General features: G+C 40.8%; 1 protein-coding gene across 4 annotated transcripts; it reads right to left on the bottom strand.

Annotated features, from left to right (window-relative positions):
• Nucleotides 1-98: 98 nt before the first annotated feature.
• LOC306804962 (beta-microseminoprotein-like) lies at nucleotides 99-20,922 on the bottom strand. 4 transcript variants are annotated; one of them, XM_079312200.1, is made up of 5 exons: nucleotides 11,095-11,220; nucleotides 10,311-10,410; nucleotides 3,801-3,903; nucleotides 2,760-2,958; nucleotides 99-165 (listed from the first exon to the last, which is right to left on the bottom strand). In XM_079312200.1, exons 1-4 carry the CDS (start codon nucleotides 11,095-11,097, stop codon nucleotides 2,829-2,831), a joined length of 336 nt encoding a protein of 111 aa, XP_079168326.1. In that variant the 5' UTR covers nucleotides 11,098-11,220; the 3' UTR covers nucleotides 99-165; nucleotides 2,760-2,828. The 4 variants fall into 4 exon arrangements, with proteins under 4 accessions (XP_079168326.1, XP_079168323.1, XP_079168325.1 ...); XM_079312199.1 differs by lacking the exon at nucleotides 10,311-10,410 and adding an exon at nucleotides 4,293-4,392 and having other exon boundaries at nucleotides 100-165; nucleotides 11,095-11,228; XM_079312198.1 differs by lacking the exons at nucleotides 10,311-10,410; nucleotides 11,095-11,220 and adding exons at nucleotides 4,293-4,392; nucleotides 20,825-20,922 and having other exon boundaries at nucleotides 101-165.
• Nucleotides 20,923-22,488: the final 1,566 nt, after the last annotated feature.

The following is a 22,488-nucleotide window of genomic DNA, read 5'->3' as shown; positions in this document are numbered from 1 at the left end:
CTACTTAATTAAAAAGTTAACTAAGAATATGTAAATCACTTAAAACACTTAGTTATAAAAACAAATATTAAGAACATGAATACGAGTTTTTCATATAAATGAGACAGGAGGTTACAACAAGCTACTGAAGTGCTCTCTTTTATGAGATTTTCCCATGTCATTGTGCTTCTCTGTGATGAAATGCATCTGTGGTAAGGAGAGGGTACCACTGTCAGAGGGGTTTGGGGCAGGTGTTAGCTCACATGAAGAACCAAAGAACACTTCTTATATAGGTCGTCCTTCTACATCTCATAATGGTCACAGCACTTTCTGTTGAAAATTACTTTACATTTCTCTTTGTTCTAATGATGAGGAGTAAAAAAAGCTATCAGAGGCAAAGAGAAAGCAAATGTTTAGCTTTAGAGCTTTCACTGTGACATGGACCAGAAAAGGTTCTTTTGAGACCATACAAAATCATGGTACCAAGAAGTTCAAACTTACAGGGAACATCAATTCATTGAATATTTGTTTCAGTAACATTCCATAGCAATATTCTGTCCTCTCAGTGTAACCTAAGGGATACAGTTTTCCCTTCAATATATAGGCTGCATAAGACAAAACAGAACGTGTTCTTTAGGACTCCACCCAAAGGCTGAAGAGTTTAAAAATTATTTCAGCTTTTCTGAAAAAGTTATTCCAGACAATAGAAACATGCAAGGACTTGGGGTTTACTCTCTCAACTTGTGAAAGAGCTCCATGTGCTGGACCAGCAATAACAACCCACCACCAATTGCAACAATAATGCTGCAAACATGCACAGCCCAGGGGGACACTTTGTTCTCCCTCTGCATTTGGCAACTTGCTGCTGGAGACTCATATTTGTGATTTAGCATTGTCTTCCCCCTCCCTTATACTTTCAGTTCTTCCTAGCCGTTCTACATAGAGCCAAGTTACAACAGAGTAATCAGTTCCTTGTTTCTACCTTTGTAGGGCCACCCTGGCTCTCGAAGTTTAGTAAAGCAATCTGCATCACCCAGGGTCACAATGCTGCCCATTGCAACACAGAAAGCCAGAAAGATCTTCTGGGGGGATAAAGAAGCACATGGTAATTTCTCCCTTTTATCAATCAACAAATATTGTAGAAACTACTGTCTGCTCTGTAGAACCTCTGCCATTCCTGAGATGCTCATCACAGGTAGTTCTTGATTTCTGTACTTTTAGGATTACAAGAGTACAAACTACAGGAAATCTAGGCCAATGGACTTTTATCTATTTATCATTACCTAACTGTTGATTCAGATTCTGCAAACAACTTTGGGAACCTGAAGAGCAGGAGCAGGACATAATTTGAGGGATTAAATGTGAAGAACAGAAAAAATACACAGAGAAAATATGCTCTTTTTTATGTAAAATGATTACATTTTAAACTGTACTTCACATTTTAAATATTTAAAGGCATAGTTCTAAATATTTCAAAATCCTGAATGTTTTCACAAATATTTCTGAGCAAAAGATAACAGCAAGTCAAACACTAAGAGTTATCTGTTAGTTTTTCTTGCAAATAATTACAATGCAAAGATCAACATTCACAATAATCTTCACAGAGGTGTCTTCCTGCCTTTGCATCTTACAGGTTTGAAATACAATATAGCCACATTTAAAATGTGTCACTATATGATTCTCTCAAATGCTCTCCTTTTCCAATTTTAAAGCAAACACCTGTCTGCATCCCAATTACAAAGAAAGACCAAACCATCTCAACCTTTGACTTACAATTGTGGAAACCTTGGCTTCAAAATAGCTCTAAGTTCCGACAAGAAGCTGAAATTCTTTACGTGGAATCCAAGAACCAATGTTTCAGGCAAAAAAAAAAGACAGCTCAATGAAAACACAACCATTTTGTAATAGGGAAAAAATTCTGAAATGTTTTCAGATGGCAAGGGGAAAATATTTGATTTTGTAAAGCACTTACCTGGGCAATTTCTTGAGTCCAGAACTTTGTATTCCTTGGAAGCATTATGAATCAACAAACTGCCTTTCTGATGGAATACAAGAACCACTAAAGCAGCACAGTGTGTGCAGACTTTCAGGATCAGGGCATGACAGAGGAAAAGTCAGACTATCAGAGTTTAAACATTGAAATACTGCTTTAAAGTTCAGGTCTGCCCAGAGTGGGCAATGGACATGAACAGTCACTGCCAATGTTGGGTGATGACAGTGATGATAATAAGAGAACACATGAGAGAAAGAGAATGATCATCTCTCATCCTCACTGATTTCTCTGAGTTATGAGCAGCTCAGATCTTACCAAAAGTCCCTCCACCCTGAATTGGAGCCATTGTACAGCATGTCCCAAATAGTGCATCATTTTCATTTGATAATGGATACTGACACCTGGCTGGAAGAGAACCTGTAAAGCCTGACAGGGGCTTATGCCAGGTTACTGATGCACAGCATGTCAGAGTAGAGAGACAAATGCATTTCTTCTCACATCCGGTGCCATTTCAGCATGTCACTGCAAAAAAAACAAAAAAACAAAAAAACAAAAAAAAACCAAAAAAAACAAAACAAAACAAAAAACCAAAAAAACAAACCAAAAAAAAAAAGAAACCAGTAATATGAAGCATTTATGGATGTTTGATCTCAATTTATTGTAGTCAACAGATGACAGAAATGAGACACACTGTGATTATGCATCTTCTAAGCTGAATTAGGACAACCTGGAGGTTGCAAAGCGGTACAGAAGTGCTGTGTTTTATGAGATCTTCTCATATCTTCACATTCTCTGTGGTTTCAAAGCATCTGTAGGAAGGAGGGGTGTTCCACAGTGCAGAGCTTTGGAGGAGCTGTTAGCCCACACGAGCATAGATAAAACAGGCCTTGGAGGGGTCGTCCTTCTGCACCACATCATAGTCACAGCTCTCTTTGTTAAAAACGACTTTACAGTTCTTTTTGTCATAAGCAACAGGAGTATGAAAGCTGTCAGTGGTAAAGAGAAAACAAATGTTAGCCTGATAGAAACAAAAGTTTCAATACTTTAGTGATTATAATCTTAACTGTGTCTGAATGAGAGAGGTCTGAAACCATGGCTAAGGGCAGCTGAGGCAGCTTGAGTCCCACACAGCAGCAGCTCCAGAGCCTCAGATGATGCCCTCTGCACTGCACTGTGTGGATGTACCAGGATGCTCAGCACTAGGAAAGGGATTTCTAGCACAGCAGTCTGCAGTGTGACATAAGCATGTGCTTGTTATCTTTTCTCAGTTTTCCTTTAATTTTTTCATTATTTTGAGTTTGCATTGGATGTGGTGGCTGCTCTCTGATAGACTGTGGCACCTAAACAAAGACAAAGATAATCATCAAGATATGGTCTTTGAGATCTTTGAGAAAGCAGTGGAGGAGGAAAGGAGGATGCTGGAGAAGTACTTCAGAGAAGATCTTTGTGGTTCTATGTTTAGCATATTCACTGGAGAAAAGCATCTCAAGAAAGGGATTCAGATCATCATACACTCTTTAAGGAAACATCACTTGTCAGTCCTTCTTACCGCCATTTTCTCAGCTTAATGAAAGCCTTAACTTTGACAACTAAAGCAGAGCACCAAGTGTATGTGCCTGAAAAGATTTGGGTTCACTCACAGTCAGTAGAATACCAGCTAAGGCAAATTCAGCTAAGAATCCAAAAAATCCAGAGTTCTATGTGACTTTCACTAGTTTGTGACATGGATCAGAAAAGGCTCTCTTGAGCTGCTGACCCATTTGTCCCCAGCAATGGAAACCTGCTTTCATCCTACAGGCAATGATGGTACCAAGAATTTCAGACTTACAGGGAACAGCATCGCAGTCCATCTTCACTGCAAGTGCATCTGTAGCAATCCTCTGTCCTCTCAATGCGTCCAAAGGGATACAGTTTTCCATTTACCATACAGCCTGCACAAGACAAAGCAGAGCATGTTCTTTAGGACTCTACCAAAAGGCTGAAGAGTTTAAAATTATTTCAGCTTTTCTGGAAAAGTTATTCCAGGCAAAAGTATAGTACAAGGATATGGGTTTTACTCTCTTGACTCCTGAATGACTTCCATCTGCTGGGAACAGCAATAGAATCCCACCACCAATTGCTAGAATATTGCTGCAGCCATACACAGCCCAGCAGAAGATTTTGTTCTCCCCCTACTTTTGACAATATATGGCTGGAGCCCCTGTTTGTGTTCATGCAAAATCTTCCCCCTCCTTGTATTTTAAAGCTTTCCCGGCAGCTCCACATAAACACAAATTACAAGAGAGACACCAAGTCAGAGAACCTTCCTTTTGCTTCTTACCATTTTGGGCCTCCCTTGGCTTGTAAACTTTTGTCCAGCAGTATGCATCACCCAGGGCCACTATGATGCCCATTGCAAGAAGGAAAGTCAGAAAGCTCTTCTGTAAAGGAAACACAGAGCTCAAGCCATGCATTTTAATCCACTTTGTTTAGCTCTGTTTTCAAATGCTGTCATTGAACCTGAATCAAAATTAGAAAGAACCTTTTGTGTACATGAACATAGTGGCAAAGTACACTCCAGATATTTCTCTGCATTGAGGACTTCTTCATTTAAATAGGAAGATACAAAATGGCATGATAGTACCATGTCAGCAGCATTACTCCCTGCCAAAAATCAGCCTCTAGAAAGCACACTAAACTCCAATAGTATTAAAAATTTGAAAGAACTGTCAGACTCTTGGCAATGCTTCATTTATTGCCTTTGAGTCAGCTTTAACCATTTCTCCAGGACATCTTTGTGCAGCATCCCTTTGCTTCCCTTTTGGATGTAGCAATTCCTTCATAATTTGCAATGGAGAGGAGATATCAGTTCTAAATCTATTTCAGTAGGTTTCTTGACACAGGTGGCTGGTTAGAGAAAAGAGAGATAATTGTGTGTCTTTGGGGAAAATTCAAGTGCTGTACGCTGTACTTAGCATCACCTGGGCCATCTTGTCAAACCATGCAGACACAAAATGGGACTGGACACAGGATGCACCTCCTTTTGTCTAGTGGGGGCACCAGCTAAGCCACCTTCAGATATGTAAGAGGCCTTCAGATATGTCCCCTGGCACCTACTGAACATCCAGACCGTTTTTTGAAAAAGCCTGCATGGCCTTGTAATGATGGTTTTACTGGGGTGGACAGACTGGAGAAGCAGGAGAAAGCACGGGTTTGTTTTGATGGGTTGCTCCAGCTCAAGAACCTAAAAGGAAAAGTTTAGGAATAGCCAGATACTGAGAAGCAATTGAGGAAGCTGTTTAAATTTTCTTGATAGCACTTGGTGACTAACATAAAAGGATTTAAAATGAGTAGATCATTCCAAGTTAATGTTCTGAACTTTGGAAATGATTGCTGAGACTCTTGTTGCTTGAAACTGGGTTTAAAATAGCAGTGAGAGGCTTGGCTTACTTGAATCACAATGCCTTAAGACATTGAAAGGTTCTGAGCCTCAGGCAGGAGGTGAGGCAAGCAGAAACTCCTCTGTCTGCTGTGGAAAAAACTTGGTATTTCAATCCTTGATGTCCTGCTTCCTTATCAGACTGAGTGACATTTACAATGTAGTGATAGCAAGGACGAGGAGGGTTTATGGAGTGGGCTGGGAAGGGGATAATGCTTCATTTTCATTGTGGTTCTGTGGTGTGGAGTTCCTGAGGCTTTAGGCTAGAATAGAGACAGTTTTCAGGATGAGCACCATAGCCAGAATGAGGGAAGTTAAAGGGAAAGACTGAAAAACTCCTAAAGTGTGCTATTCTGTCATGTCTGGGTCACCTGTTTGAAACAGCACAGATGCTCCATGCCATGTCACTCACATCTTTGTAGAAAATACAAAAATCCTTCATTTGCTAGGGTGTCTTTTCTTAATGTTTTACCATTTTCTCCTTCCAGTATTTTCCTTATCCTGCTATTCCTGGAAATACCAGTCACATTTGCTTGGGCATGCTTCTTTCTCTAAAGATCAGAATTTTAGACATTCCACAGAAACTAAACAGAAACATAAGAGCACGTCTGTAGTGTTCAGTCAGGTGTCTGAATGTGCTTTATGCTGCAACAAGCAAACCATTGGTCAGATAAGTAACAGAAACATAGCAATGAAACTTATGAAACAATATGTATTATAGAAAGTACTGCCTGCTCTGCAGAACCTCTGCCATTCCTGAGATGCTCATCAAAGGTATTTCCTGATACCTCTACCTTTGGTATTATGTGAGCATAAATTACTGGAGAACTATGGCATAGGACTTTGTTGGTCTATTTATCATTACCTAACTGTTGATTTAGATTCTATACATACATTTGGAATCTCAAAGATTTAGAACAGGACACAATTTGTGAACAACAATACAATAAGTGAAGAACAGAAAAAATACACAGAGAAAACTTACGCTTTTTTTCCTATTTAAAATTACTATATTTTAAACAGACTAGATGTTTGCAAGTTTTAATAGCATAGTCCTAAATGTTTCAAAATTCTGAGTGTTTTCACAAATATTTCTGAGGAAAGAATAACACCAAGTCAAAGACTAAGTGATATCTGTTACAATTTCTTCCAAAGGATTATCATACAAAGAACATCATTCACAATAATCACACAGATGTCTTCTTGTCATTGCTTCTTACAGGTTTGAAATGCAATATAAACACATTTAAAATGTGTAAATAGATGATTCTCTCAAACTCTCTCCTTTGGCACCTTTAAAGCAAGCACCTGTCTGTATCCCAATTAAAAAAAAAACAAAACCAATCTAAGCCTTTGACTTACCATTGTGGAAAGGTCGGCTTCCAAAGAGATCTCAGCTCCCAGAGAAAGCTGAAGTTCTTTATATGGAATCAGGATGTATATATATATGATGCCTTTATATTGTGCAATTTGAGTCTGGGTGGAAGGGAAAAAAAAAGCCTTCTCAATGTAAAGGCAGTTATTTTGTAATATCCAAAGAAATCTCTGAAATGTTTCCAGCTGGCAATGAGAGAATGTTTGGTTTTGTAGAGCACTGACCTGGGTAAATGGTTAAATCCAGAACTTTGTATTCCTTGGAAGCATTATGAATCAAAAAACTGCCTTTCTGATGGAATACAAGTATTGATCCATACGGTATTGTCCAACTGGATGATTTTTCATTGGGGCCAAAATGCATGCCAAATCCTTCTTATTATCAGAGTGCAGGACCATGCTGAGTAGTGCATTAGGTGATAGTAGCCAATGGAGCTTTTGCCAGATCTTTGCATTCTCATGGTCAGTGCTGTGCTGTGCACTGGAAGATAACCAGAGGTGCTTGGCCACTACCAGGATCAAAACCTCTGAACATTGAAACCTTAATTGAAGCTGGATCCCATTACAATATCTCTCTTTCTCCTTCACTAAAATAAGATAATCAATTAAGTTACAAAAATTTTAAAAAAACAGCTCCTAGCCCAATTTTTGCAGCTTGGCTTCTAGAAAAATAGGAATTCTGAAACATTTCAATGTCACATGGCACAGTTCCACACTACAAAAATCAGGATATTAATCTTCCTGTCTGCACTTCTCAACGCTTGCAATTATAAAGTAATGTTTTAAGAAACTCCAAGCTCTTTTAGTTTTTTTTTTTGTTGATAAATAAAATTTAAATAAATCCATACATTCTGAAAACCAAATTTTCTCAAGAAGCAGGCTGTTGAAGTAGTTAGGTAGGAAGTCTTTGATCTCCATTCTCAAAATATTCCTTCTCTAAGAAGCTCAGGCTGTTTTTTCCCTAAGCAGGAACATTCCCTCAGGTGCATCGGCTGAGGCTGTGCTCTCTGTAATTTTAATATCAACTACCATAAAACCAGAAAAGTCATTCAGGACAAGTTTCAAATCTGTTCTTCTCCTGCAGAACACAAAAACCTTTTGGGCAAAACTTACTTCAGAACATTAAGCGACATGACAAAATGTGTTTTCACGTGTTTCATTTAGAGGAACGATAGGGTGGAATCAGCCAATGGGTATCAGGATTTTTAGAAGACATATGTAAATGTCTGTACTGGAAAAAGTTGAGCTGACTCTTTATTCTGACCCCTCACATTTTTCATCTTTACAGGAAGCAGTTGTACAGAAACAATGAGCTATTGAATGATATCCAGATATCCAGCCTGCAGCACTTTAAGAGAACTTTCAAAGGTGACTTGTGTAGTAACAGCGCCTGTAAAATACTTGGATATTTTTCACCCAAACCATGGTATGTTACTTGCAGGTCACAGAAACCTTGAAAGAAGTTCATAAGCAAATTACCAAAGCCAGAGAAAATACACCACAACAATCCTTTCTGATTTTAAAAATGGCTCACAGATCTTGGCATAGATTGCCTTGTAAAGGAAACACCACTGCTGAATCAATGGGGAATGACACTTGACTGGGGGCCAAGTGAGGATCCCTGCACTAAGAATGCTCAGCTTTGTGGAACCTCCTACTTTCACAAGACAAAAGATTTCCTGTGATCATGGAATTTCATTAAAAAATCCACTTGTTCTGGAAGGTGTGTTTCTGTTCAAACCATGGAACACTTAACTACAGATTTATGTGGCTTTTTAATACCCAATTCAGGAGTAGGGTCATCCATGTAGAAGCAGCATTTTTCAGGGTTTTGTTGTCTGCTCTCATCTATGTGGGCAGATGTAGGACACTAGGCACTACCAGGTGGGAGATTTGATTCCCAAGCCCTGCTTGCAAGCTGAGCTTCATTCCCCTGTGAATGTGGGCAATTGTTGTACTGAGGGGACAGAAGGCATCTGCATTCTTAGTAGCTCAAGCTCTGCTGCCATCAGGAAGCATGTGTGCAGGGGCTGCTCTGGATCTCTTTTTCAGAGTGGCTGAGAACCACTAAAGCAGCACAGTGTGTGCAGACTTTCAGGATCAGGGCATGGCAGAGGACAAGTCAGACTATCACAGTTTAAACATTGAAACATTGCTTTAAAGTTCAGGTCTGCTCAGAGTGGGCAATGGACACGAACAGTCACTGCCAGTGTTGGGTGATGATATTGATGATAATAAGAGAACACATGGGAGAAAGAGAATGATGATCTCTCATCCTCACTGATTTCTCTGAGGTGAGAGTAGCTCAGATCTTACCAAAAGTCCCTCCACCCTGAATTGGAGCCATTGTACAGCATGTCCCAAATAGTGCATCACTTTCTTTTGATAATGGATACTGACACCTGGCTAGAAGAGAACCTGTAAAGCCTGACAGGGGATTATGCCAGGCTACTGATGCACAGCATGTCAGAGTAGAGAGACAAATGCATTTCTTCTCACATCCGGTGCCATTTCAGCATGTCACTGCAAAAAACCCTCATCAATACGAAGCACTTATGGATGATTGACCTCAATTTATTGTATTCAACAGATGACAGAAATGAGACACACTGATTACGCATCTTCTAAGTTGAATTAGGACAACTAGGAGGTTACAAGGAGCTACAGAAGTGCTGTCTTTGATGAGATTTTCCCAAGTCATGGTGCTACTCGCTGATGGCAGAGTGTCTGTGGAAAGGAGTTCCAGATTGCAGAGAGGATTGGAGCAGGTTTTATTGCACATGTCTCGAGGTAACACACTTCTTGGAGGGGTCATCCTTCTGCACCACATCATAGTCACAGCGCTTTCTGTTTAAAATCATTTTACAATTTTCTCCATCGTAATGATGAGGTGTAAAAATCCTGTCACTGACAAAGGGAAAGCAAATGTTAGCTTGAGAGCTTTCACTAGCTCTGTGACATGGATCAGAAAAGGTTCTGTTTTGCTATTACAATCCCATTTATCACCAGCAATGGAAAGTTCAATCAACCTACAGGCAATGATGGTACCAAGAAGTTCAAACTTACAGGGAGCAGCACCTTATTGCATATTTGCCACAGTTACATCTGTAGCAATCTTCAGTCCTTTCAATGAGTCCTAAGGGATACAGTTTTCCATTCATCATGCAGCCTGCACAAGACAAAACAGAACATGTTACTTAAGTCTCCACCCAAACGCTGAAGAGTTTAAAAATTATTTCACATCTTCTGGAAAAATTATTCCAGGCAATAGTGAAGTGCAAGGATTTGGGTTTTACTCTCTCAACTCCTGAATGAGCTCCATGTGCTGGAACAGCCATAACAACCCACCACCAATTGCAATAATACTGCTGGAACCATACACAGCCCAGGGGACAATTTTGCTCTCCCGCTAATTTTAACAATCTGCTGCTGGAGCTCTCTATTTGCATTTTTGCAATGTCTCCCCCCTCCCTTGTATTTTCAGTCCTTCCTGGCATTTCCACATATAGCCTAGTTACAACAGAGTAATCAGTTCCTTGTTTCTACCTCTGTAGGGCCATTCTGGTGTTCGAGCTACATGAAAGCAATCTGCATCAACCAGGGTCACAATGCTGCCCATTGCAACAAAGAAAGCCAGAAAGATCTTCTGTGGAAGGAAAAAAGCACATAGTAATTTCTCCCTTTTATCAATCAACAAATATTGTAGAAACTACTCTCTGCTGTGTAGAACCTCAGCCATTCCTGAGATGCTCATCACAGGTAGTTCTTGCTTTCTGTACCTTTGGGATTACATGAGTACAAATTACAGGGAAACTAGGCCAATGCACTTTTATCTGTTTATCATTACCTAACTGTTGATTCAGATTCTGCAAACACCTTTGAAAGCTTTAAGAGCTGGAACAGGAAATAATTAGAGGGATCAGAAGTGGATAACAGAAAAAATACACAGTCAAAAATATACTTTTTTTTTTTGTAAATTACTATATTTTAAACTGTTCTTGACATTTGTAAGTTTTAAAAGCATAGTCCTAAATGTTTCAAAATTCTGAGTATTTTCATAAACATTTCTGAGAAAGGGCTAACAACAAGTGAAGGATTAAAACATATCTGTTGCACTGATTTGCAAATAATTACAATGCACAGAACAACATTCACAATAATCTTCACACAGGTGTCTTCCTGCCTTTGCATCTTACAGGTTTGAAGTACAATATAGTCCCATTTAAAATGTGTCACTAGATTCTCTCAAATACTTGCATTTTGTACTTTTAAAGCAAACATCAATATCCCCATTACAAAAAGCTCAAACTAATCTAAACGTTTGACTTACCATTGTGGAAAGCTTGGCTTCCAAAGAGATACAAATTCTCAGAGAAAGCTGAAGTTCGTTATGTGGAATCAGAGTGCAAATGTTTTATGATATCTTTATATTGTGCAATTCAAGTCTGGGTGGAGTGAAAATAGAGGCTGCTCAATGCAAAGGCAGTTATTTTGTAATATCCAAAGAAATCTCTGAAATGTTTCCAGCTAACAATGAGAAAATGTTTGGTTTTCTAGAGCACTGACCTGGGTAATTTCTTGAGTCCAGAACTTTGTATTCCTTGGAAGCATTATGAATCAAAAAACTGCCTTTCTGTTGGGATACAAGTATTGATAGCTAAGCTATCCATACAGTATTATCCAGGTAGATGATTTTTAGGTGGGGCAGAAATGCATGCCAAATCCTTCTTGTTATCAGAGGCTGGACCATGCTGAGTAGTGCAGTAGGTGATAGTAGCCAATGGAGCTTTTGCCAGATCTTTGCATTCTCATGGTCAGTGCTGTGCTGTGCACTGGAAGGTAACCAAATGTGCTTGGCCACTATCAGGGTCAAAACCTCTGAACATTGAGATCTTAGCTGAAGCTGGATCCCATTACAACATCTCTCTTTCTCCTCCACTATAATAAGGTATAAGATAATCAACTAACTTCCATAAATATAGAAGAAATATTTCCTCACTTCATTTGTGTGACTTTGCTGGGAAAAAAATTGGAATTCTGAAATATTTCAATATCACATGACACAGTTCCAGGCTACAACAGGCTGGATATTAATTGTCATGTCTGCATTTCTCAATGCTTCCAAATCAAAAGTAATCCAATCAGAAGCTCCCAGTTTTTCTATTCATAAGATTCTTTATTTTTATTAAGAAAATTTTTAAAAATCCATGAATTTTGAAAATCAAATTTTCTCAAGAAGCAGTTCTATGAGGTACTTCGGTAGGAAGTCTCCAAGCTCAAAATATTACTTTCCTAAGAAGCTATGGCTGTTTTTCTTTCAAGCAAGAACATTCCTTCAGGTGCATCAGATGACGCTGTGCTCTCTGTAATTTAGATATGAACTAGCCTAAAATTAGAAAATTCATTAAGGACAAGTTTCAAATATGTTCTCCTTCTGTAGAGCACAAAAATTTCGGCAAAACCAGTTTTAGAATGTTAAGCAACATGAGAATGTGTGTTGTCACATGCTCCATTTAGAGGAATGACAGGATGGAAGCACTGAATGGGCATCATTATTTTAAAAAGGCATATGTGAATATCTGTAGTGGTAAAAGCTGAGCTGACTCTTTATTCTGCCCCCTCACATTTTTTGTCTTTACTCAAAGCAGTTGTATAGAAATGTACAGACAGCACAGAGTCCTGTGGAGATCATGGCCCTTCCCTGGAGAGAAAGCCCTGAGTGCTTTCTATTCCATTACAATTCTGTCCTGAAGATGTAACCCTTAGGCAGGCTTCCCTTTGGGTATGGCAAAGAGAAAATCTCTCCCACAATACTCATCGTTAGTATGTAGATACTTTGTTCCCCATTGACCTTCTCCCTTTCATTTCCATTGGCCCTCCCATTTGTTTCACCCCTGAACCCTCCTGTTATTGCCCCTACTGCTTTACCTCCACCCCCGCTTTCCCCATATAAACCATGCTCCCTCAGACCTTTCCAGTCCACCTTCCTCCCTGGACCTCTTTGTGGAAGAAGAATAAAGATCTCTGTGGAAGCCCATATGAAGGCTCCTGTCCCTTTGCCCAGCATCGCCTGCAGCAGCAGCTCAGAGCTGAAGTCACTCAGTGGCAGCAGACGTGCCTGTGCCAGCAGCGTGTCCGTTTAAGGACACTTCTCCGGGAAGGTCGTGGGGCTCTGAGCACTGCCCCCTGTGACAGGTGGTGCCCAAACAAAGACCTCAGCTAGAGATCCCTGCACGTCTCCAACTGCCTCTGCAGCTGGGCACACGCTGCTCTCAGCACTGCCACTGCCCCAAGGAGAACCCCTCGTGTTTTAGCAGGGGCTATCTCAGGGGTGACTGGGACCCTCCAAAAACCACCTGGGAGGAAGAGATGCCTGAAGGACCAGTCATCAGGCTGACCACCCGCCAAGCAGATTTTCATTGGCCCACCGGGCTTCCATTGTCCGAAGGAAAATGGTTCATTCGAGGCCTTTTTTTCATTTTGCATATTACTGCTGGGTGTGGGAGAAGCATAGAGGGTGGGCAACAAATTAAGCCACCCAAAGCTTAGCCCTCCTCAAAGTAACTTTTATTTCCGAGTTAAGGGGACTCTTGTTGAAGGAAATTTTAAGTTTTCTAGAGGGGAATTGAAACATTTTGTTCAGGGTTTTTTTAAATGTTTTCAAGTTCTAGTCCTGATTCTTTTCAGCCAAGTTTCTTTTAGGATTCTGTGGGGAGAAAGTTATATATAGTTCAAGCTAGTGGGGATCTTTTGGTAGCCAATTTTTTTCCTTTGTTCCACCTTATTGTTATGTCCTTAGATAATTTGGGGAATGTTTCTGGGAAAAATTCAGGAGAAGTTTTGGTCTCCCAGTTCGAAACCCCTTCCCCTTCTTCTTTTCCCCATGCTCCCAAACCCTCTTCCCTGTCCGACGGGCAATTGGCAGGCGGTTATTGCCAAAGTGCACAGGGCTGCCACCAACTCCCTGACGCCTTCCTATCTCCTCTCTCCCATAGCCAGGATGGCACTGGCTATGCTGCTCTGGATCTTCCCTAAAAACCTCTGTCCTATGCCCTCATACTCAATTCCTTCATCCTTTGGTTCTGCCTCACAAGATGGTACAGGCAACATGGCCAGCCATGCCATTTTGTCTCCCCCTTGTCCAAGTTTTCCTACCCTTTCACCACAAAATGGCCACTTCCTCCCTTCTTCTCTCCCTTTTCCCACGCCCTCCACCACACTCAGCTCCCCTTCTCCAGTCACATCGATGGGTGTGACCGTGTCGAGACCCTCCCCTGCGTCAGGTCCCTCCCCTTCCACTGACCAGCCCCTTCCTGTCACGGACCCCATCCCCTCCTCCTCCCTTTCCGCTGCTGGCCCCTCTCCCCTGGCGCGCGCCTGGCTCCTGTGGCAGTGGCACCGGAAGCAGACGTGATGGCAGTCGGAAGGAAGCCATCTTGGCTTCCCCTGCCACCCACCATCCAGCAGATGCGGTTTGTCCGAAAAGGCCTCGTGCACCCTCCATCCTCTTCAGAGCATGAGAGCAGCGAGTCCTCAGACTCAGATGATGACACCAGGTCTGAGGATCGCTGGGCCAAGAGCCAGAGGGAGGCCGCCTGGGAAGGGGCCTGTGAATTGGCGAAGAAGCTCTCTGCCTTCCCAGTCATCTACAAATGAGAGAGGAGGGCAACCACCCTTAACTCCTGGGAGCTGATCTCCTATGGAAAATTAAAGGAATTATGAAAGGCAGCAAAGGAGGATGGTTGGGGCTCTCATTTTTCAAAAACCTTTTGGAAGCCACCCTCTCCGCCCATGTACTGGTCCCACACGATATAAAAAATCTGACTGGTTGCTTCCTATCCCCAGGTGTGTACATGCTGTAGGAAGGGAGATGGAAAAACCACCTTAATACGCTGGCTAACACATATTCAAGGGACCCAAACAAACAAAATCTGACAGTGCAAGAAATGGTGGGGGCAGGTGATTCCAAAAACCCATGGACCAAGTGCAGCAGCTCTCCAAGACCACCCTAAACGACATAGCTGCTTGCAGCCAAAACTGCCCTGCTTCTCACCCCAATGATTCCATTCCCACTCAAAATTTCACTAACATCAAACAACGAGTGGATGAGCCATTCATGAAGTTCATAGAGCATTTAAAGATTGCCTTGGAGAGACAAATCAAAAAACCTGAGGGTCAACGGGAAGTTTTAGCAAAAATCGCCATAACCAATGCAAACAATCAATGCAAGGTAATCTTGCGGACCCTGTCGCCTGACTCAGACCCAGCCATCGAGCAGGTGGAAGAAACCAGCACCAAACACCCCACCACTGGAAACACTGTGACGCAGGTAATTGCAAAGGGAATTGCCAGTGGGGTGACAGGAGTCTTCACGGTAGAGGCTGCAAGAGAAGACCAAAACTGGTGTCTGAATGTGCTTTATGTTGCAACAAGCGAAGGATTTGTCAGGTAAGTAAGAGAAGTACAGCAATGAAGCTTAAGCAGAGAAAGAAATTGAAATTTCTCCCATTTATGAATCAACATGTATTATAGAAAGTACTACCTGCTCTATAGAACCTCTACCATTCCTGAGATGCTCATCAAAGGTAGCTCCTAATACCTATACCCTTGGAATTATGTGAGCACAAGATACTGGAAAACTAGGCCATAGGACTTTGTTAGTCTATTTATCATTACCTAACTGTTGATTAAGATTTTGCAAATACCTTTGGAAACTTGAAGAGCTGGAACAGGACACAATTTGTGGAATCATTAGTGAAGAAAAATAAAAGTACACAGACAAAATATAATTTTTTTTTCTTTATAAAATGACTATATTTTAAACAGCACTTCACGTTTGTAAGTTTAAAAATCAATCCTCAATGTTTCAAAATCCTGAAGGTTTTCACAAACATTTCTGAGGAAAGGATAACAGCAAGTGAAATTCTGATATGTCTTACAATTATTTGCAAAAAATTATGATGCAAAGAACATAATTCACAGAAATCTTCACAGAAGTGTCTTCCTGTCTTTGCTTCTTACAGGTTTGAAATACAATATAACCACATTTAAAATGTGTCACTAGATCATTCTCTCAAACTCTCTCCTTTTGCACTTTTAAAGCAAACACCTCTCTGCATCCCCATTACGAAATAATCCCAAACCAATCTAAGCCTTTGACTTACCATTGTGGAATGCTTGGCTTCCAAAGAGATCAAAGTTCCCAGAAAAAGCTGAAGTTCTTTATGTGGAAACAGAGAGCAAATGTTTTATGATGGCTTTATGTTGTGCAATTCAAGTCTGGGAGGAAAGGAAAATAGAGGCTGCTCAAGGCAAAAGCAGTTACTTTGTAATATCCAAAGAAATCTCTGAAATGTTTCCAGCTAACAATGAGAAAATGTTTGGTTTTCTAGAGCACTGACCTGGGTAATTTCTTGAGTCCAGAACTTTGTATTCCTTGGAAGCATTATGAATCAAAAAACTGCCTTTCTGATGGAATACAAGTATTGATAGCTAAGCTATCCATACAGTATTATCCAGCTAGGTGATTTTCAGGTGGGGCAGAAATGCATGCCAATTCCTTCCTGCTATCAGAGGGCTGGACCAGGCTGAGTAGTGCAGTAGATATTGAAGGTGACCAAGGGCATCCTTGGAGGTCCAGTGCTCTGACCCAGCAAGCTGCCAACCTTCCCAGAGAGAGGGGCCCACAAGGGACAGCCTTCTAAATGGGTCTTCTGGCAGGTCTCCTAGCAGCCAGAATTCCAGTTTTGCAATTCCAGAGCAATTCCTTTATTATCCAGCAGCTCTGTGAAGGGGGCCAGGGACGACTGCTCCCTAGAGAACTGGGAGAAAAACTGGCATTTTTATGGGAGAAAGCAAGGGTGGGACCAAGGGGAAAGACCAATGGGTAACAAAGATTTAACATGGGCACTAAGGCATGATGGGGTCACTGAAGCTTCTGGGGACAGCTCACCATGGAAAGGGAGGATGTGCCAACTCAAGGGGCATCTCCACAGGGGAGGGTTGAGAGAAGCAGATCACAGCCCACTGAAGGGACATCCCATTCAAGGGACATCCCTCCAGGGCAGGGCTGCAGGCAGAGCCAAGGCAGGGACATTGGCCTCCACAGGGTATTAATAGCCAATGGAGCTTTTGCCAGATCTTTGCATCATCTTGGTCAGTGCTGTGCTGTGCACTGGAGGATAACCAAAGGTACTTGGCCACTACCAGGATCAAAACCTCCTAACATTGAGACCTCACCTGAAGCTGGATCCAATTATAACATCTCTTTCTCCTCCATCAAAATAAGATACTAAATAATCAACAACATTATGTTTCATAAATTTAGAAGAAATATTTTCTCACTTCATTTGTGAGGCTTTGCTGAGGAATAAATTGAAAAAAATCTGAAATATTTATATGTTACATGGCATGTTTCAAGGCTACAACAGACTAGATATTGATTTTCATGTCTGAGTCTCTCAGTGCTTCTAATTTCTGAGTAGCCCATTATGAAACTCTAATCTATTTTGTTTTTTAAATTCTTTTTTTTCTTCAAAAAAAAAACCAGTTAAATAAACCCATACATTCTGAAAACCAAATTTTCTCAAGAAGCAGTTGTGTGAGTTACTTAGGTAGGATGTCTTTCATCTCTTTGCTCAAAATACTACTTCCCTAAGAAGCTCAGATTGCTTTTGCCCTAAGCAAGAATATTCCCTCAGGTGCATTGGCTGAGGTTGTGCTCTCTGTAATTTTAATATCAACTACCATAAAACCAGAAAAGTAATTCAGGACAAGTTTCAAATCTGTTCCTCTCCTGCAGAACACAAAAATCACTTTGGGAAAAACTTACTTTAGAATATTAAGCAACATGAGAATGTGTGTTTTCACGTTTCATTTAGAGGAATGATAGGGTGGAATCAGCCAATGGGTATCAAGATTTTTTAAAGGCATATGCAAATGTCTGTACTGGAAAAAGCTGAGCTGACTCTTTATTCTGACCCCTCACATTTTTCATCTTTACAGGAAGCAGTTGTACAGAAACAATGAGCTATTGAATGATATCCAGATATCCAGCCTGCAGCACTTTAAGAGAACTTTCAAAGGTGAGCTATGTAGTAACAGCGCCTGCAAAATACTTGGATATTTTTCACCCAAACCATGGTATGTTACTTGCAGGTCAGAGAAACCTTGAAAGAAGTTCATAAGCAAATTACCAAAGCCAGAGAAAATACACCACAACAATCCTTTCTGATTTTAAAAATGGCTCACAGATCTTGGCATAGATTGCCTTGTAAAGGAAACACCCCTGCTGAATCAATGGGGATTGACACTTGACTGGGGGCCAAGTGAGGATCCCTGCACTAAGAATGCTCAGCTTTGTGGAACCTCCTACTTTCACAAGATAAAAGATTTCCTGTGATCATGGAATTTCATTAAAAAATCCACTTGTTCTGGAAGGTGTGTTTCTGTTCAAACCATGGAACACTTAACTATAGACTGTTGTGGCTTTTTAACACCCAATTCAGGACTGACGAACTCCATGTAGAAGCAGCATTTGTCAGGGTTTTGTTGTCTGCTCTCATCTATGTGGGCAGATGTAGGACACTAGGCATTGCCAGGTGGGAGATTTGATTCCCAAGCCCTGTTTGCAAGATGAGCTTCATTCCCCTGTGAATGTGGGCAATTGTTGTACTGAGGAGACAGAAGGCATCTGCATTCTTAGTAGCTCAAGCTCTGCTGCCATCAGGAAGCATGTGTGCAGGGGCTGCTCTGGATCTCTTTTTCAGAGTGGCTGAGAACCACTAAAGCAGCACAGTGTGTGCAGACTTTCAGGATCAGGGCTTGGCAGAGGAGAAGTCAGACTATCACAGTTTAAACATTGAAACATTGCTTTAAAGTTCAGGTCTGCTCAGAGTGGGCAGTGGACATGAATGTTGGGTGATGACATTGACGAAAATAAGGGAAAACATGGGAGAAAGGGAATGATGATCTCTCATCCTCACTGATTTTTCTGAGGTGAGAGCAGCACAGGTCTTCCAAGGTGCCTGCACCCTGAATTGGAGCCATTGCACAGCATGTCCCAAATAGTGCATCACTTCAAACTGATAATAGATTTTGACACCTGGCTGGAAGAGAACCTGTAAAGCCTGACAGGGGCTTATGCCAGGCTACTGATGCACTGTATGTCAGAGTAGAACGTCAAATGCATTTGTTCTCAAATCCAGTGACATTTCTCTATGTCACTGCAAAAAAAAAAAAAATAATAAATATGAAGCATTTATGAATGTCTCATCTCTATTTATTGTAGTCAAGAAATGTAGTGACAGCAATGAAGCACTTTATCTAATCATGCATCCTTTAGGCTGAATTAGAACATTTAGGAGGTTACAAGCAAGATAGTGAAGTTCTCTCTTTTATGAGATTATCCCATGTCATGGTGCTTCTCTGTGATGGCACAGTATCTGTGGTAAGGAGTTCCACAGAGCAGAGAGGTTTGGAGCAGATGTTAGCCTGTAGTAACAACCAAAGAACACGCCTTGGAAGTGTCATCCTTCTGCACCACATCATAGTCACAGCGCTTTCTGTTTAAAATGATTTTACAATTTTTTCTATCGTGATGAGCAGGTGTAAAAAACCTGTCATTGACAAAGGGAAAGCAAGTGTTAGCTTGAGAGCTTTCACTAGCTCTGTGACATGGATCAGAAAAGGTTCTCTTTTGCTATTACTATCCCATTTATCACCAGCAATGGAAAGTACAATCAACCTACAGGCAATGATGGTACCAAGAAGTTCAAACTTACAGGGAGCAGCACCTTATTGCATATTTGTCACAGTTACATCTGTAGCAATCTTCAGTCCTTTCAATGCGTCCTAAGGGATACAGTTTTCCATTCCTCATGCAGCCTGCACAAGACAGCAGCAAAACAGAACATGTTGTTTAAGCCTCCATCCAAAGGCTGAAGTATTTAAAAATTTTTTCAGGTTTTCTGAAAATGTAATTCCAGGCAATAGTATAATGCAAGGATTTGGGTTTTACTCTCTCAACTCCTGAATGAGCTCCGTGTGCTGGAACAGCAAGAGAATCCCACCAGCAATTGCAATAATACTACTGGAACCATACACAGCCCAGCAAACGACTTTGTTCTTCCCATACTTTTGCAAGTTGCTACTGGAGCTCCCAATTATTCTTTCTGCAATGTCCTCCCCCTCCCTTGTACTTTTGAGTCCTTCCTGGCAGCTCCAACACAGAGTCAATTTACAGCAGAGTAATCAGTTCCTTGTTTCTACCTCTGTAGGGCCACCCTGGCTCTCGAAGTACAATAAAGCAGCCTGCATCACCCAGGGTCACAATGCTGCCCATTGCAACAAAGAAAGCCAGAAAGATCTTCTGTAGAAGGAAAAAGCACATGGTAATTTCTCCCTTTTATCAATCAACAAATATTGTAGAAACTACTGTCTTCTCTGTAGAACCTCTGCTATTCCTGAGATGCTCATCACAGGTAGTTCTTGCTTTCTGTACCTTTGGGATTTCATGAGTACAAACTACAGGAAATCTAGGCCAATGGACTTTTATCTGTTTATCATTACCTAATTGTTGATTCAGATTCTGCAAACACCTTTGGAACTTGAAGAGTTGAAACAGGACACAATTTTTGGAATCAAAAGTGAAGAACAGAAGAAATGCACAGACAAAATATACACTTTTTTCTATATATATTGGATATATTTTTAACTGTATGTCGTGTTTGGAAATTTAAAAATCATAGTCCTAAATGTTTCAAAATTCTGAAAGTTTTTATAAACATTTCTGAGGAAAGGATAACAGCAAGTGAAAGACTAAGAGATAACTGTTACAATTTCTTGCAAATAATTACGATACAAAGAATAACATTCACAATAATCTTCACAGAGGTGTCTTCCTGCCTTTGCATCTTACAGGTGTGAAATACCATATGGCCACATTTAAAATGTGTCACTAGATCATTCTCTCAAACACTCCCCTTTTGTACTTTTAAAACAAATACACATCAGTAGTCCCATTCCAAGAAAACCCCAACCAATCTAAAACTTTGACTTACCATTGTGGAAAGCTTGGCTTCCAAAGAGCTCTGTGTTCCCGGAGAAAGAGGAAGTTCTTTATGTGGAATCAGAGAGCAAATATTTTATGATGCCTCTATGTTGTTGTGCAACTGAAGTTTAGGTGGAGGAAAAGAAGCCTACTCAAATAAAATGAAGTTCTTATGTAATATCCAAAGATATCTGTGATTTTTTTCTAGCAGACAATGGGAAATTAATTTTCTGCTACATAAATATGGATTGACACTTGACTGGAGAACAAGTGAGGATCCCTGTACTAAGCATGCTCAGCTGTGTGGAACCTCCTACTTTCACAAGATAAAAGATTTCCTGTGATCATGGAACTTCATTAAACAATTTGCTTGTTTTGAAAGGTGTGTTTCTGTTCAAACCATGGAACACTTAACTATAGACTGTTGTGGCTTTTTAGCATTAAATTCTGAAGTGGAGGATTCCATGTAGAAGCAGCATTTGTCAGGGTTTTGTTGTCTGCTCTCATCTATGTGGGCAGATGTAGGACACTAGGCATTGCCAGGTGGGAGATTTGATTCCCAAGCCCTGCTTGCAAGATGAGCTTCATTCCCCTGTGAATGTGGGCAATTGTTGTACTGAGGAGACAGAAGGCATCTGCATTCTTAGTAGCTCAAGCTCTGCTGCCATCAGGAAGCATGTGTGCAGGGGCTGCTCTGGATCTCTTTTTCAGAGTGGCTGAGAACCACTAAAGCAGCACAGTGTGTGCAGACTTTCAGGATCAGGGCATGGCAGAGGACAAGTCAGAGTGTCAGAGTTTAAACATTGGAACATTGCTTTAAAGTTCAGGTCTGCTCAGAGTGGGCAATGGACACGAACAGTCACTGCCAGTGTTGGGTGATGACATTGATGAAAATAAGGGAAAACGTGAGAAAGAGGATGATGATCTCTCACCCTCACTGATTTTTCTGAGGTGAGAGCAGCTCAGATCTCACCAAATATCCCTGCACCCTTGTTGGTGTCAGTGAGTTGGGGGTCTCTGAATTCTTAAGAAAGAAATCAGAGTACCTGGATTGAATTAAAGTCTTTAGATGGAATGAAGTATGGTAAGCCACTCACACGTAAAGTAGAGGTGTAAGTTTAAGTTTTAGGATATGTAAGTGAGTCAGTAAGTTTTAATATGACGTTTAGTGCTTTTAGCAAGTGAGAGGTTCAGATGCTAGTCAATGTGTGAGTTCTAGTGAAGGTTGAAAAACATACTCATGTTTTCCATGAACGCTTGAGGAGTGAAGTTTTAGACAGTGCTTATGCATAATAGAGCTATAGTAAGAATATTTCTTACTTTTTTTTTTCAGATAGAACAAGGTAGGTCATATGCATAGTCTATACTCAACCTGGCATGCTAATTAACTAGAATTCTTATAGGTTAAGGACTGGTGGTCTGAGTTTGTGTCTTAGTTTGTTGGGAATATTCTATACAAGACTATGTATTAGGGAGAGCTGGGGCTTTTGCTTTTTGCTTTTTTGCTTTTGCTACTGTTTTTTGCCACTGCCATTTGGTTTTGCTTTGCTTTGCTCTCTCACCATCATCATCAACACCCAAGAAGATAGGAGCTGCTGCAGCAACATCAGCTTCCCAGAACCCTGATAAGGGCAGCTTCTGCTTCTGTCTGGGACTTTAAACCAAAACTTAGCA

The sequence above is a fragment of the Erithacus rubecula genome (assembly GCF_903797595.1).
Source record: "Erithacus rubecula genome assembly, chromosome: 9".
Lineage (NCBI taxonomy): Eukaryota > Metazoa > Chordata > Aves > Passeriformes > Muscicapidae > Erithacus > Erithacus rubecula.
This window is presented reverse-complemented; position numbering and strand designations above follow the sequence as displayed.